Below are 16,798 nucleotides of genomic sequence, written 5' to 3' on the forward strand. Positions count from 1 at the left end.
ATTAGACTAACTTTAAATAGGTAATTAAAAACGGTTTTTATTTTAAAAAAGGTAAGGTAAAAACGTGTTTTTGGTATTTGATTAAAGTTTTTTTAATATAAATTTGAAAAAAAAAATTCCAGAATGAATTACGAAAACAACGAATGACTAATTAAATATATGTATTCGAATATAAATTTTAGATGACGTCTGTTTATATTACTGAAAAAATAAACTTAATGCAACAAAGGAATCTATAATTGCATATAACAATTAATCTTGTACTTTAATGTTGAAATAAAGTAAATCATGACAACAATCTTCTCATGTAGATTGAGAAAAACGAAATAATGAAAAGAGACACAGGACAAAACAACAACTGATTAAATTTTGGAATGAATAACAATGGATTAAATATTTCTCTAAACCACCTTAACTTCAATAATTATATTTGCTATTTTTTCAAACCTAAAACAAACTATGTCACCAGCTCTAATTTCCATTCTCTTGCAGAATTTTCGCCAATCAGATCCTATACGCGCACTAGTACAAAGTTGAGCGGGAGAGGCTTTTGTACCCAAGTAGTATAGTTTTTTTTTGGAAATTACAACTTTATGGTACTTTTTTATTTATTTACCAATCTAGTATAAATCGCCACGGCCAGTGGCGATTCTATTTAATTTTTTTAAAGAATCGCCAATAGCATTGACGTTTTAATTTTTTTCCCATTTTTTATATAAATCTCTAACCATGTTGGCGTTTTCTTATTTTTTATTTTTGTTTTTTCTGACAATCGCCAACTATGTTGGCGTTTTTTACCTTTTTGTTTTTTTAAATCGCCCACACGTTTTTTAATTTTTTTTTAAATTAGTAATTAAAATGGTATTTAATAAATTGATACTCACTCATAATTTTGTGTCATTACTCACTTTTGCAGCACTTTGATCATAAATTGAGAACTTACCGACAGACCAAGTAATTTATGATCAAAGCCAACGGGAGATGTTCCAAAACTTTAAAAAATGGAACGATTTGAGAAGGTAATACCTGGAAAAAAAAAACCACGAAATCAATTATGAAATTTTAAATAACCATAATTAAACACATTGAAGTTAAAAAAAATCAAAGTATACGGAAATTAAACTAACCAATTCGCATTGTGCACAATGACATGCAGTGAGGGCCAGTACCAACTGAGGATGTTTGCGTTCGTAAAAAACAATAACTTGAGATCCAAATTTATTTTTCCAGAAATTTGGACGATCCCTTGATCCATATCCATTAAATTGTTATTTTCAGCGTTTATAGAGGAGAACAGGGTCAGTACTACATGAGTTTTGAAGGAATGATATTTGATTACAATAAAACACACCAAAGACATGAAAAATTGATTTCAGAGGAGAATAATTACATACCTTTGTATAGTCATGAAGAACCACAAAAGGAGATCTTTAAGCCATGTAGAAAGACTCAAAAAATCACAACACGCAGGAGATGGCTGAAAGTTCCTGAGACTAAGAAAGGTTGAGAGTTGTGCAAATAAGATGATGAAGAAATTCAAATAATGGAGAGATGAATGAAGAATAAGAGTTTTATATAAGCTTTTAAAGTGAGATGAGTGTAGATCAAGGAGAAGGGTGTACATTAAGAAGAAAGAATGAATGTCATGTATGATTTTTATTGAATTTAGCCAATCATGAGGTGTCACGCAGGCAATGATTGGACCTAGAAAAACCCTAAATGTATATATTATTATGGATTTAGCCAATTATGAGGTGGCACGCAGACAATGATTGGACCTATAAAAACACCTGGAAGTATATATTATGGATATGAATCTTAGAATCTAATAAAAACAACTTATTTCTCATCCCCTCCTTTTTTTCCAAACATGATATAGTAATATACTACTAGTATGCTTAAACTCATAATTATTATTCTAGATAAAAAATGAAAATTGAGTTTAAAAAGAAATTGAAGAAGTCAATTTTGACACGAAAAAATTCCCAAAACGCGGTTCCCTTGCCTAAAACGGCAGCAAACGATCACAGATTTCAATTGGTCCATAAATGCAAATAATACTAATACCCCTTCACTCATTCATATTGTGTGGTTCTCAAATCTCAATCCAGAGAGAGATAGAAAGGGCTTAGGTTATGGTAGCGGCGGCATTGACCTTCCATGAGAATCGGAGCCGGCGGTTTGACTCAAAAGATCGCCCCCTTCAACCTCATCGCCGCCCACAATAACCGCAAGCGCCCACCATCATCCTTTCTCCCCCAACCGTATCGCATGGCCGACGGCGCAGGCTCCGCTAATATACCCGCGCCACACCCGATCCAACCCAAACCGGAGAAGAAGGAGATTCCTCCGCCGCCGGAGAAGCCAGAGGCTGGTGATTGTTGCGGCAGCGGATGCGTCCGGTGCGTCTGGGATATCTACTACGACGACCTTGAAGAATACAATAAGCTATACAAACAGGATAATCCCAGCACCAAACCCTAGTAATCACTTTTTTCCCTTTTGTTTCTTCAACAATGCTCAATTCCATTGTTTCTTTGTTCTAATATTATGCTGTATGTGTACATCATAATTTTTTGTTGTATGTTTTTATGTATTTTGAATATAGTGTTGATCATGTAGCAATTTTTACTATTGCAGTGGATTGTTATTTTGTTTTTTTGAAAATTAATAAGAAAACATTGTAACATTTTCCTTGGTTGAAGGGGTAAAATTTGAGGAAACTAATTTTTGGGGAATGCATTTGATAGTGTTATTTTATAGATGGGAATGGTGGTGGGTTTGGGGTTCTAAGGCTTGATCATTTTGTTTTAGCATTGCTTACTTTTTTTTTCACTGGCTCAATACATATGGGTTAAGTGGATGCTTCCGTCAATGCTTATATAAATGATGAGGGAGTTTTTAGTTCTTGGCAACTTGTATAGTTGTTCGGGTTCGGGAACTCCTACATTTCTAATTCCCTACAAGATCATTGAATGTGTGGATTAATTAATTAGATGATGCTTAAGACCTCTCAATTCAAGAAACATTGCTTCTATTTGCGTGGTTGGAAACATTGTGTAGTAGTTTTAGCATTGCTTACTTTTTTTCTCTGGCTCAATACATATGGGTTAAGTGGATGCTTCCGTCAATGCTTACATAAATGATGAGGGAGTTTTTAGTTCTTGGCAACTTGTATAGTTGTTCGGGTTCGGGAACTCCTACACCGATTCCATGTTAATAACATATGTTTTTTTTCTAGGACTTGCCAATTTGATTACTATGTATTTTCCGTTATTTTTTACTATGTATTTAATTTATTTTTCTTGAATTGGGTTCTGGAACTCCTGCATTTCTAATTCCCACCAAGATCATTGAATGTGTAGATTAAGTAATTAGATTATGCTTGAGACCTCTCAATTCAAGAAACATTGCTTCTATTTGCGGGGTTGGAAACATTGTGTAGTAGTTTTAGCATTGCTTACTTTTTTTCTCTGGCTCAATACATATGGGTTAAGTGGATGCTTCCGTTAATGCTTATATAAATGATGAGGGAGTTTTTAGTTCTTGGCAACTTGATAGTTGTTCGGGTTCGGGAACTCCTACATTTCTAATTCCCTACAAGATCATTGAATGTGTAGATTAAGTAATTAGATGATGCTTAAGACCTCTCAATTCGAGAAACATTGCTTCTATTTGCGTGGTTGGAAACATTGTGTAGTAGTTTTAGCATTGCTTACTTTTTTTCTCTGGCTCATTACATATGGGTTAAGTGGATGCTTCCGTCAATGCTTATATAAATGATGAGGGAGTTTTTAGTTCTTGGCAACTTGTATAGTTGTTCGGGTTCGGGAACTCCTACACCGATTCCATGTTAATAACATAAGTTTTTTTTTCTAGGACTTGCCAATTTGACCACGGCGATTTGAGTTTTTTTACTATGTATTCATTGCTTCTATTTGCGTGGTTGGAAACATTGGGTAGTAGTTTTAGCATTGCTTACTTTTTTTCTCTGGCTCATTACATATGGGTTAAGTGGATGCTTCCGTCAATGCTTATATAAATGATGAGGGAGTTTTTAGTTCTTGGCAACTTGTATAGTTGTTCGGGTTCGGGAACTCCTACACCGATTCCATGTTAATAACATGTTTTTTTTCTAGGACTTGCCAATTTGACCACGGCGATTTGAGTTTTTTTACTATGTATTCATTGCTTCTATTTGCGTGGTTGGAAACATTGTGTAGTAGTTTTAGCATTGCTTACTTTTTTTCTTTGGCTCATTACATATGGGTTAAGTGGATGCTTCCGTCAATGCTTATATAAATGATGAGGGAGTTTTTAGTTCTTGGCAACTTGTATAGTTGTTCGGGTTCGGGAACTCCTACACCGATTCCATGTTAATAACATATGTTTTTTTTCTAGGACTTGCCAATTTGATTACTATGTATTTTCCGTTATTTTTTACTATGTATTTAATTTATTTTTCTTGAATTGGGTTCTGGAACTCCTGCATTTCTAATTCCCACCAAGATCATTGAATGTGTAGATTAAGTAATTAGATTATGCTTGAGACCTCTCAATTCAAGAAACATTGCTTCTATTTGCGGGGTTGGAAACATTGTGTAGTAGTTTTAGCATTGCTTACTTTTTTTCTCTGGCTCAATACATATGGGTTAAGTGGATGCTTCCGTTAATGCTTATATAAATGATGAGGGAGTTTTTAGTTCTTGGCAACTTGATAGTTGTTCGGGTTCGGGAACTCCTACATTTCTAATTCCCTACAAGATCATTGAATGTGTAGATTAAGTAATTAGATGATGCTTAAGACCTCTCAATTCGAGAAACATTGCTTCTATTTGCGTGGTTGGAAACATTGTGTAGTAGTTTTAGCATTGCTTACTTTTTTTCTCTGGCTCATTACATATGGGTTAAGTGGATGCTTCCGTCAATGCTTATATAAATGATGAGGGAATTTTTAGTTCTTGGCAACTTGAATAGTTGTTCGGGTTCGGGAACTCCTACACCGATTCCATGTTAATAACATAAGTTTTTTTTCTAGGACTTGCCAATTTGACCACGGCGATTTGAGTTTTTTTACTATGTATTTTTCCGTTATTTTTAATTTAGTGCGGTTGATTATTTGTCAATATTTAGTACTGCAATTGATTGAAGTTTTGTGTAAGAAGCAGAAGAAGCATGGCCACTGATTTTTAAAAAATAAAAAGAAAAAGAAACGGTATTATTTTAACTTTTTCCTTGCCTTTGTTTTAAAATATTACTTTTTCCCTGGCTAAAGTTGTTAAGATCAGGGGAAACAGATTTTTGGGAGTGAATATTGTAGTGTGATGTTTTTCACCGAGTGGGAATGGTGGTGGGTTTTTAGCCATGAGCATTTTGTTTTAGCATTACTTATTTATCTCCCTGGCTCAATCCATATGGGTTAAGTGGATGCCCTGTCAATGCTAATAAATACTCCCTCCGGTCCTATTTATAAGCATGAAAGAGAAGAAAAAATTTGGTCCTTTTTATAAGAACCAAATGAATGTTTGAGCTATATTAATTAATTTTTTCCAATGATGCCCTTATTAATTCTAACTTGTAAAATGTGTGTCATTAATTATTCTCTCTCTTTCCCCCTTTCCAACACTAATAACAAAGGGTAATTTTGGAAGTTTATTTTGATTTAAGACAAATTTAATGCATTTTATCTAGTTTAACTACATTTCTTAAACTATGTGAATTTTTTTTTTGTTGCTTATAAATAGGACCGGAGGGAGTACAAAGATGATTAGGGAGCTTGTTAGTCCTTGATAACTTGTATTGTTCTTGGGGTTCGGGAACTCCTACATCGATATCACGGTTTTTTTGATGTAATTATGTTAATGCATGATGTGTTTTTTTAATGTATTACTAATTGCCAATTTGACCATGATGATTTGGAGCTTTTTTATAATTTATTTGTGTTATATTTAATTTAGAATGGTTGGTTAGGGGATGTATCGCATGAGAAATAAGATGTGATTTACTTTTGAAATAACATCACATATTTGTCGATGTCTCCAGGTTAATTGTTAATTGTAAGGTCAGCGCTCAGCCTGCCAGATCTAAGGATGCTTACTTGGTATGGGAAGAGCTTGAAGAATGTAATATAGTAAGCTATACATACAAACATGACTCCATACCCAAATCTTAGAATTCTTTTTATAGATTTCTTATTGTTTCTTCAACAATTGAAGATAAACAGGTTTGTAGCAATGTTATTCTTCATATATTTTGTAATGACTCCATTTTAACAAGAACAAATTGGGTGTTGTAGATTATTTTATTTGAAAATTGAAATGAATCGAAATTTGTGGATATAGTAATTTGGAATACAAAGTTCTCTAGCATCCATCTTAACCTGGGATGCTGCTATCAAAGTCTACCTATTATCTCAAGAGGAACTAATGTCAAATCAAGCGTCTGCTTCTATTAACTGAAATCAATGTCAGGTAAAAGGCTGTTTCATTTAATGAAAAGGTCACTTAATCTAATGAAGTAGAAAGCAGCTAGTTCTGATTTCTGAATGCAAGCATCCACCAGATTAACTAGAGAATGACATTGTATATTAACATCTACTAATTCTAAGGATGCTTGCATCATCATTTTGGGGTTGTATGTGAATGATTATCAGTAAAGCATGTAAAGATTTCACGACGACTGTCATGACGGACAAAACCCCATATCACTGATGATTATATCTTTTGATTGAATAATCAATGTTGTCTCCATGATCAGAACAAATTTACGGAAGAGTTGGGCCTCCATGTTCCTTTCTTGGCACAGAGCAACCCTTCTTGGTTTTTGGTTATTTCCCAGTGTAGAGATTTCAACAAATTCTCCACTTCTTCAACGACACTAGATTCATCACGGACAATCAAATTACCTCCTGGCCTTGTTATTCTATCTACCTCTGCTAATACAGGAACAAGCTTGCACCTGACAAAACGAAACAAGAGAACCAGATTAATATCCTGCAATTTCTCCAGTCAAGGTGAAAAAAAGATGAACTTCAATTAATCAATACCTGTTCTTTAGATTTGAGAAAAGATGATCAGCATGCAGTAGATCATAAGTTCTTGGATAGGTGCTGAAGGATTCACACCAATCATGGTATATTCCAATTAGACCACGTTCAAAGATGATAGGAAGTGTGTCTGGTGCATCCATGTTCACCACATTGAATACCCAAACAGGAAGATCCTTTAGAGCTGCTCCAAATCTGCACACACATGGCACCACTTTTAAAACTACCCCTACCCAATCAATTACTCAGTAAGTAATGTTTAAAATCACGGTGGACAGGAATAATTTCCCTTAATTGTTGTGGTTGCCTATCGTGATTTTAGTTTCACTGTTGAAGATACACTAATTTGTATTTACTAATATATTGCATATAAATAGAAACATGTCACTATTGTAGTCTAAGTTGAATCATTATATACCTACCCTCCATAGACAGCTCGCATGTCCATTATATTTCTTACATTAGACCAAGTAACACCAAGGCTGCTCAGGTCATCTGCAACGTTTTTCCAACGTTCATTGTCTGCTTCAAAATCGTTAGGAGATATGTGCAAGTTGTTCAGCCAATATGGGGCTTTCTGCAGTCTACGTGGCCAAGCTTCCGGCCACCTGGCTCCTCTCTCACCCTTGTTAGCAGCCAATTTGTGTAGGCACGCCTGTAGAGGTACATACCTGTAGTATAATATATTTAGCCAATCAAAATTTCAAGACATGTTACAGTATACTATTCTAAGTGCATGTATAATTGAATTTGATTCTGAAACAAATTATAGAAAGAAGCTTGTATGTTTATACATGGTGAAAAACTACAGTGAGTCAAAATTCGGTGGACATAAGTAACTTTCATGAGTTTTTAGGGCTGTTAGATACAAAGCTATGATAAGTTACTCATCCTTTATGTATAACATGTCATTAATAAAGCCACTTTTTTTTGTCCATGGACCTTAGAAGTTATCAATAGGAGATATTTACCAGGCAGCGTTTGGATCATCATCATCTTTGCACATTGGAGGTTGGTTTTGCTCCCTTTGCTCGTAGCATTCGTTTGAAATGGGTTTGCGGTAGAAGGCAGCACCAACTTGATTCAGTGTATCGTTTTTAATGGTTACAAGATCCCAACACATGGCCTTGGTCAGTTTGGTCATGTCTAGAAACAAATAACAAATTGTCAGCACCTAGAAAAATGGCAAGTTATTTCTTTCTGAATAGTGAAGATAAGTTGTATGTAATCCTACGCTTCCATATCTCGACATCTTCTTCGAGCGTCTGGTACACTGGAGTTGCAGACCATACAAAATAGCCCCCTGGTCTTAGAAGACGATTCAATTCCAAAAGCAACAAGCCACCTACACCAGATTTTTACATATTTCTCAGTAACCATGATGATTGCTAAATTGATAAAAGGTGTTTGTATCAGCATCTCTATATTCCAAATCAATTCTGTCACCCAGAAACTAGCTTCTTTAAAAATCTCCAAGAATTGATTTTGAATTCAGAGAATTCAGAATCGATTGTAGAAGAATTTTCAAATATGCTCTATATGACAAATTTAAAGAAAGCGAAAGTCTTAGTGAGATCAAACCATCTTCATGCCAAGGTACACGACATCGTGCACAATGGATAAGATCGAAGACGTGGCTTGGGAATTGCAGCCTTTGAGTGCCCATGACTGCAGATATGGCTGGAATTCCTCTCTCGAGGGCGAACTGCACTTGTGCTTCATGTTCATCTTTGGGTGCAAAGGACATGGCAATAACATCTCTTTCAAATAGGTAACCTCCAAAACTACCTACTCCACACCCAACGTCCAAAATCACCCTAGTGTGCTTCCCCCATCCAATACCAGGTTCAGCCTGTGTAACAATTAACCATTCTTTTCAACAAATTAGTGGTGAGATTGTATAGTTACCAGCAAGAAATTACAATTAACAGTGTATAATTTATGTTGTGTCTATTTATAAATCTTACTAACTACTATAGGCTATGTTTGCATACCTGTTAGATATCTGAGCAAACAGACATTAGCATTCATTTTGAGAATTTGAGATGAAAGTGTTCACATTGTACTCTGATATCCAAGCACACATTAATGTATACAACTAATAGCTTTGTTAAGTTAAATATTTATTACCTTTTGAAGAAAATCAATGTAGTGGAGAGCACCATGGATGAACTGAGTGCCACCTCCAGGAAATGTCAAAAACTCACCCTTCAACTTCACCCAGTTTTGATGTCCCTTCACCTCTGCCAGCGCTGTGTGCGGTACATTGTGGTACCATACCTGTTCAAAGTTTAAACACAAAGTAGAGTTTTAATTTTGAGAAACTCGTCCTCATAGACCCAAAGCAAAGTGAACAAATGTTAGTAGGAGAGCTCTCTCTAATTTAGAGGGTTGTCCCTTTCTCCTAATTGATTACTAAATTGTAAATTTTAAAATATATTTCTATGTCTCATACTCTCATTACATTACATTCTTTTGGTATAAACCATCCAGAATGTTGTCACTCTTCACATACGTTTATTTTAGATTCGGATTTGATCATAGTTAAAGTTATTCATTCCTCATTCCAGTGTATTATGCGAGGATCAAACCCGATAGTTCTTTTCGCATACTCTGTCTGTATTGACAACTGAGCTACCCCTCGTTGGTATCATGAGATGACATTCTATTAGACCTACTTATTGCTCAATTGTGGGAGGCAACAGTTAGGAAGTTAGGAGGGGGTATGGAAATTTTTTTCGGAGTTTTGATTCATCCACACCCCAATTTTCCCTTGCCTTATTTCCACTCACTTTCTCTTATATATCTTTCTTCTTGTTGTATCATTTCACTCATCATATTTTTCATTTCTCTATACTCCATTCCTATCTTCATGTGTTGGGGAGTCGACCAAACTTTTTCCCCAATTTTCATGATATCAAAAGGTAGAACCAATGTTTTAGATGTCTTTTGTTATGAAGCATGTCACCTTATCTCTGCTGCTTGGCCATTGAATACGCGTTTTGTAACCTTTAGGAAGTGGCACTAGGCAAGTAGGTGCATCCTCAGGGCAATGCCTCTCCCTGTGTTCATAGTGTTTTCTGTGTGAAGTCTTCAGATACTTTTCATTATCCAAACATGGAATAAAATCAGCACCAGCTGTGACATTGCAAAGATTCCAGTTCAAATCTCCCCCTTCCTCATCACCACCACCACCACCACCGCCACCAGATTCATCCTTCTGCCTCTCCTTCTCACCCTGAGACTCATCCGCTTGCGTCGACCACGATTTCGTTTCCTTCGGCTCCTTCTTCACCGGCTTCCTCCTACTCTTACCTGCTCTTGGCTTCTCTAGTTCTTGACTCTCATCTTGCATGTTGTTCTGGTTTTCTTTTTGCTCCTCCTTGGAACTTTGATTCTGGTCTTTTTCTGTTATCTCACCTTTGTCTTCTCTCAATTGTTGTTCATTCAGTGCTTCATCATCATTCACTTTTGACCCTTGATCAAAGGTTTGAACATCTTGTTGGCCACCCGTGCTTTGTTCTTGATTCTCCCCTGCATTTGAATTCTGTGATTCTATGTTTTGTTCATCCTTTTGATTACTTTGCTCATCTTTCTCAGGCTCAATGCTCTTCTGATCATTGGCATTGTCATTTCCATCGTCATTCTTGGTAGAATCATCAGGTAGCTTACCGGAATCGTCTCCGTACGCGGTGGTAGTGGTTTCCTTTAGGTCTTGGCTTTTAGTGGTTGTTTCAGGTGAATCCTCTGTGGTTGTTGTTGTTGTTTCGGTTGAATCATCTGAGTTGTTGATTGTAGTGGTGGTTTCAGGTGATTCCTCTGAGTTGTTGTTGGTTGTTGTGGCGGCGGCCGTGGTGGTTTCAGCTTGGTCTTCAGAGGAGGAAGACAAGTCATTGGTGGCGGTGTTAATTGATGCGCGTGTTTTAGGGGAGACAACAGAGTTTGAGGTTAGCATCCACACTGCGAGAACACATAGTGCAATGAAGACTAGTGTTGTTAAGGTTGAAGTGTAAGAGGTTGATGAGGGTCTTCTATTGTTCCGTGACTTGGTAGACGGTGCCATTGATGGGTGTTTGTGTTTGATTTGTTGTTGATGAAGAAATGAGAGTGAAATTGTTAGAGAGAGTGTGTGTGTGTACGATGCTTGTGGAGGAAGAAACAAGTGAATGTGGTGAGGGAAGAAAGAAATGTTCAAAGTTGGAAGTTGAAAAGTATCAATGATCCAAAAGAGACGGAGTAGGGAGTTTGTTATTAGAGTTTGGTTAGTATTTTAAGGAGTAGACAATAGAAAGAAATAAACACAATAAACACGGGGAAGGTTTTGATCAATTGCTCTTTTATTACCAATGATGTGTATATACATATTTCAACGGATATCCAATGAGCATATTTTTAGCCACCATGATGTAGAGCTAACATTTTCCTTTTATTACATCTTGTAATCAACATTGGCTCAATCGATTTTTTATTTACTCATATCTCACTTTCAGTATATTATCACTGATTCCATAGGAATATCTCTCTTTTCTCTTTTCATATCATTTCTTTCTATTCTTTTCCTATAGCTCTAAGAAATCATCAATAGAAATAATAAAAGTATATAAAAGGATTGCAGTCAATAAAATCAGTTGTGACATTAGAATATGTAGTATCAAATGTTTTTTTATAAGCCATGTGATATAAAATGTTAGTAAATACATATTTATAAACTACATTCTAAGCCTTCATAGCTACTTTTCCTTCTTTATTTGTCCATAAGTAAATACTACTTGTCTTTGCACATATATTCCAACATGAGATAGAAACTTTTTTTCAAAAATTAACATGAGATGGAAATTTACATTGATTGTTGTCATTGCAATGCACAAAGACAATAGAAATTGTCTCCTTTAAAAGGAAAACCTAAGTCAAATGGTATCGTAGTCATCATTGGGATCAATACTTTATTCCCAATACATTTGTTTTTGTATTAATTAATAGTAGCTCTAATAATATTTTTTCCTAAATCATTTAAAATCAATGTGAATCCCATTACACATCATCTATCATATTTCTCATTTCTTTCTCTTTTATTCTTAACACTCTATTGGGTGTGAAGAAATAATTTTCCTAAAACAACATTGCAATTAATCCTTAAGATATAAGAGTTTAAGCAAAAATAATTTTTATGGTTAAAATAATTAAATCAGGCAAAATAATATAAATAGAAATGTTAATATATACTTAAGAGAACAAATCACCTCTTTGTAGTCAAAGCCTTATATCTTAATGTTGAAGAACAATCTTTAAGAGTTGCATAGCTTCAGCTCGAACAACATAAAGTACCTTACAAAACTTGAAAAAACGTAAAAAAGTTGGAAACTTCTTGAACATTAATTGCACATTTTATTAATGAATTTTGATGCATTCTGAGTTCTGACATCCCTTTATGTTTCATCTAATTTGTATTTCTATTCACTTTCTATCTCTATATATCTTCTTTTCTAAGATATCCCTAATCATGTTCTCCTATGTTCATGATCATCAAATAAGTTGTGAAACTTCTTTAAAAAAAAAGGTTGTGAAACTTACGTTCAAAAGAAAGTTGTGAAACTTCAGAACTTTTTTTTCTATCCATTATTATATATATAGTATTATTTTTTTAAAAATTGGGAGGGCCATGGCCCCTGTTCCTTTAAAAATCTTGCCGCCGTTCATCTATATATATATATATGAGCACCCACAACAGGGTTACTTAAACAAAGTCCTAAACTTTGCCTATTCTTAGATTATACATCAAATTTCTTTGCAAAAATAAGATTATATATAGACCAAATTTTTGCTGTCTTACATTAATTAACAACTCATTCTTCATCATGCATTATTGCTTGTGGAGAAAATAATAATTGGAACCACGGTTGAAATAGGATCAGAATGAACAATTGTTAAGTAACTCAAATAAACAAGCATCACCATTGTGTGTACTGTATATGCTCTAAAACACCAACCTTATTCGTTCACGCAATAGAGAGAATTGCACCCTCGCAGATAGACAGACATGGACACTGCTTTTCCAAGTTTCTCTGAGCAAACTAAAGACACACGCCACTGTTGGGACCACCATACATCACAATAAAATTGAAACCATTATGTTTCAGAACTGAAACCACCGTACAATTATAGTGCACTAAGCTCTCCCAGTGTTAGCCGACTACATGTTTAATTTTTTTTCTTCTCTAAATTATATATAAAATTAAAATCAACTTTTAAAAAATAAATATAATTTTGGATGCATATGATGGAATTGTGCACAAGTTATTAAAGAAAAAGAAAAATTGTTGGGCTCAAATGATACTTAGAAAAACTTATATTTACCTCACTCCATAGCATAAATGGGAGTTCGAACCTGCAATCGGTAAGGTATGAGACCCTCAGCTAGACCAATCTTGAGGTTAATTAAAATCAAACATTGAATTTTCGATCAGTATGTATTTATGTGCCTGTACATATGGTTCTCCAAAACCGAGATCAGACAGCAATAGCAAACCATCCCATATGTAAATTACTAAGGTTTGCACCAAGAGGCAAGAGCAGAATCGAACTATACATGCATAACAAACAAAGCTGCTTGAATATCAGAGATACTGATCCCCTCAGAGCGAGCCATATATAGGGGTCCACATATGAAACCAAAGGATATGCATGTTTTCCCTCAAATCTCAGTTTTAATAGTTTTAAATATGGCTTTAGAAATGGTTGAGCATGCTAGTGATGTTCAAATTTCAATCAAAGGCAATCAAAATGTGGAAAATTAAATTAATTTGTGAAGGAGGACCATTTAACGTATTCAAGTTATTTTCATTTTTTTTTTCTGACACAAACTATTTTTTACTGCACAAGCATGAATTAATAAGAATCCAAGAAATTAAAGAGGAAAAGTTTGAAGTGGGGAGAACATGGAGATCGTCAGCATCATCGGCGTCTCTGGTGAACTGGGTAAAGTGCTCTCAATAATTTCACCATTGGGAATAAGGAGAAAACGCAGGAATTATTGTTTCCTGGTGGCTTTAATTTTGTAACCAACATAGAGTATATGTGAGGATCTCTTGGGAAAGAAGTAAAGCACTAGTTCTACCCCTCATGAAAGTACCATTAATTTGCAACAGGGCTTGTGGTTATAACCATTAATTAACTTACCATAAAAAATACATTCGTTTGAAAATAACTGTTCAGAAAAAGAATAAATTATATATATTAAGAAATGTAATTAATATTATTAACTTTTTAATTAATTTTATTATTTTTTTTATTTTATTTTACTCTAAAAGTATATATATGAGAGCATAAAAACCATAAGCAAACACCAACTTTTCTCCTCTCTGATAACAAATCATAGATTCCATTCAACACAAATAAAAGCACCTAATATTGATCAGTTAGCCGAAGACAGATAAAAACTTTTACTTGTGTACTTAATACATACTTGTATTAAAAGGGGTTGTCTAAATGACTCATGATAAAGTTTGGGTTAAATAATCCATCATCCAATCACATTGGAGATAAATGAGTTGGAAATAAATTAATAAATAAAATATAAAAATTCCAAATCACCTATCTCCAATGTGATTGGATGATGGGTTATTTAACCCAAACTTTATCATGGGTCATTTAGACAACCCCGTATTAAAAACATGTAAGAGTAGATAAATAACCAAATTTTATTGACCATTCATTTATTTATATGCCTTTTCATTTGAAAATGAATTCAAATAATGCCTACAATTTTTTGGGGTAATTATATTAATTAAAAAAAATAAAATCAACTTAATTGGGTGCATCTTGTAAATAAGAAAAAAAAGAGAACAAGCTAGAAAAATTTATCTAAATTTATCCTAAGGCACCTATAACTATAGTAAGGAGATTTTATTTAATTTTCAGAAATTGGAAACAAGACTGGAACATGAACAAGCAGGCAATTATATAAGATTTTTATCATTACATCTTTAAGCCAGATGCACAATTTAGCAACTTATAAATGATGACATTTTGAGTGGTTCATGAAAAAAATTGTTGACCCAGGATCACATAACTCAAATTGGATAGGACATCATGAATGACATGATCAAACATGTATGGTAACAAATATATCTTCATGAAATATTCTGCCAATTATTTTTCCAAACATAATAATTATTAAATTCAATGCATATCATGATCTCGGATGAAATGCTCAAAGGCCACCAAATATTGCCTTATTGTATCTATCTATTGACTACACACAAAAAAATACTCAACATGTTCACATCCAAATGAAGTATATATATATTAGGGCTATATTCCTCATAGTTTATCATAAACTTCCATTTTTTTCACAGTTCATTTCTTTACACTCCTACCCCTACAGCTTTTTTTTTATATGGATCAAAAGGGGTTCTCTATCCCTTTATATTCATAAAATAATTGAATGTAAATAAATCAGGTGTGAAAAAAATGTTTTTGTTTAATCATACTCCATGCAGATAATGTCCGAACCGATAGATTCTATTGTTAGATCACCCTTCTGCATACAGACATGGAAGCAATCATTCTACAATATACTATCCTATATAAGTATTTTAAGTTCTGACATCATCATGCGCTCTTTGGAGACTTCAGTATTTATTCAAATCATTTAGGACTAATTAAATCATCAAGGCAAACCTTGGCTCTTTGGAGACTTGAGTAATTATTTTTACCAGTTTATTTTTATGCATGAATTTAGACATTAAACTAATGGATAGAATAAGTAAGAACTCATGTATTGAATACATAGAAGTAACTATCAAATTTTAATTAACTTCATGAGACCTAAACATGAAGTGTCAAATCGACAAAGCATAACTAGTCATATATGATACATAACTAGTCAACTCCAAACAGAAACATCTCATGATCTGGAGTCAAATGTAAAAAGTATACACAATTATTTTTGCCAGCTGGGCTCCTAACTTATAACCATGCCTTTACCCTTCATATGTAGTGAAGAGACAACTACATAGGAATAAACACCTTATTACCAAAAAAACACATATTCCATATCCTAAATAATTTGGATATTTTTATCTCTCACCTTATTTTCCCCCTACAATATTTCATTAACACTCAATTCCATTCACTGCTAGGAAGAAAATAATTAAAGAAAAATGAGAAATATAATAGGTATGTGATATGAAAACCATAGAAAAATAGAAAACAAAAAGTACGCCATGAAAATGGAAAGTAGACTAAAATTAGCGTGTGAATAAATCAAAACTCATTATTCTCTCTTATGTCCCCAAGGTCGATACTCAAAATCTGCAAGATTCTTTTTAAATTGAAATATTCATATACTCAAACAATATGTGGGTGACAATATTTAAAGGCTTTGACTTTGGAGCAAGTATAATAGTAGTATCTATAAATTATGTAAATTGTGTCCTAGAATGTATAGAAAAAGGTACATATTGACACCATGTGTGATTAAACATGTCTCAGTATGCACAGATATCATGAACAAACCGTAGTTAAGGAAAGTTCAGAAATGATAGCCTTTATTATGGTTTTACTTGTTTTAGTCTTCTTTGATCATCAAGCAACTAACTCTCTTCTTGTATATATACCATATGTTATACTCTTAGGTATAAAATGCAGTGTTCCCTATATACGTATATTTTTCCTGCATGTGCATTAAATATGAGCACATTGATAAGCAATATTTCCCGTTTTAATTCAACGTCACATCTATGCAAAGTTAGA

General features: G+C 34.0%; 1 protein-coding gene across 1 annotated transcript; it reads right to left on the minus strand.

Moving 5' to 3' along the window:
* Positions 1–6,525: 6,525 nt before the first annotated feature.
* On the minus strand, positions 6,526–11,101 carry LOC130710956 (probable methyltransferase PMT27). Its single transcript, XM_057560360.1, has 8 exons — positions 10,014–11,101; positions 9,176–9,325; positions 8,627–8,897; positions 8,280–8,390; positions 8,017–8,191; positions 7,468–7,716; positions 7,046–7,240; positions 6,526–6,957 (listed from the first exon to the last, which is right to left on the minus strand). The coding sequence occupies exons 1-8, from the start codon at positions 10,998–11,000 to the stop codon at positions 6,753–6,755; spliced, it is 2,343 nt and encodes a 780-aa protein (XP_057416343.1). The 5' UTR covers positions 11,001–11,101; the 3' UTR covers positions 6,526–6,752.
* Between the last annotated feature and the right edge of the window lie 5,697 nt (positions 11,102–16,798).

Source organism: Lotus japonicus, chromosome 4 (genome assembly GCF_012489685.1).
Source record: "Lotus japonicus ecotype B-129 chromosome 4, LjGifu_v1.2".
NCBI classification, from domain to species: Eukaryota; Viridiplantae; Streptophyta; class Magnoliopsida; order Fabales; family Fabaceae; genus Lotus; species Lotus japonicus.

Bases quoted from the DNA above. Each gene is read 5' to 3' on its own strand.
- LOC130710956 (XM_057560360.1), bottom strand. From the start codon at position 11,000: ATGCTAACCTCAAACTCTGTTGTCTCCCCTAAAACACGCGCATCAATT. The intron at 7,717-8,016 runs GTAAATATCTCC...ATTATACTACAG, and splicing joins GATGATCCAAACGCTGCCTG to GTATGTACCTCTACAGGCGT. The intron at 7,241-7,467 runs GTAGGTATATAA...ATGTGTGTGCAG, and splicing joins ATGCGAGCTGTCTATGGAGG to ATTTGGAGCAGCTCTAAAGG.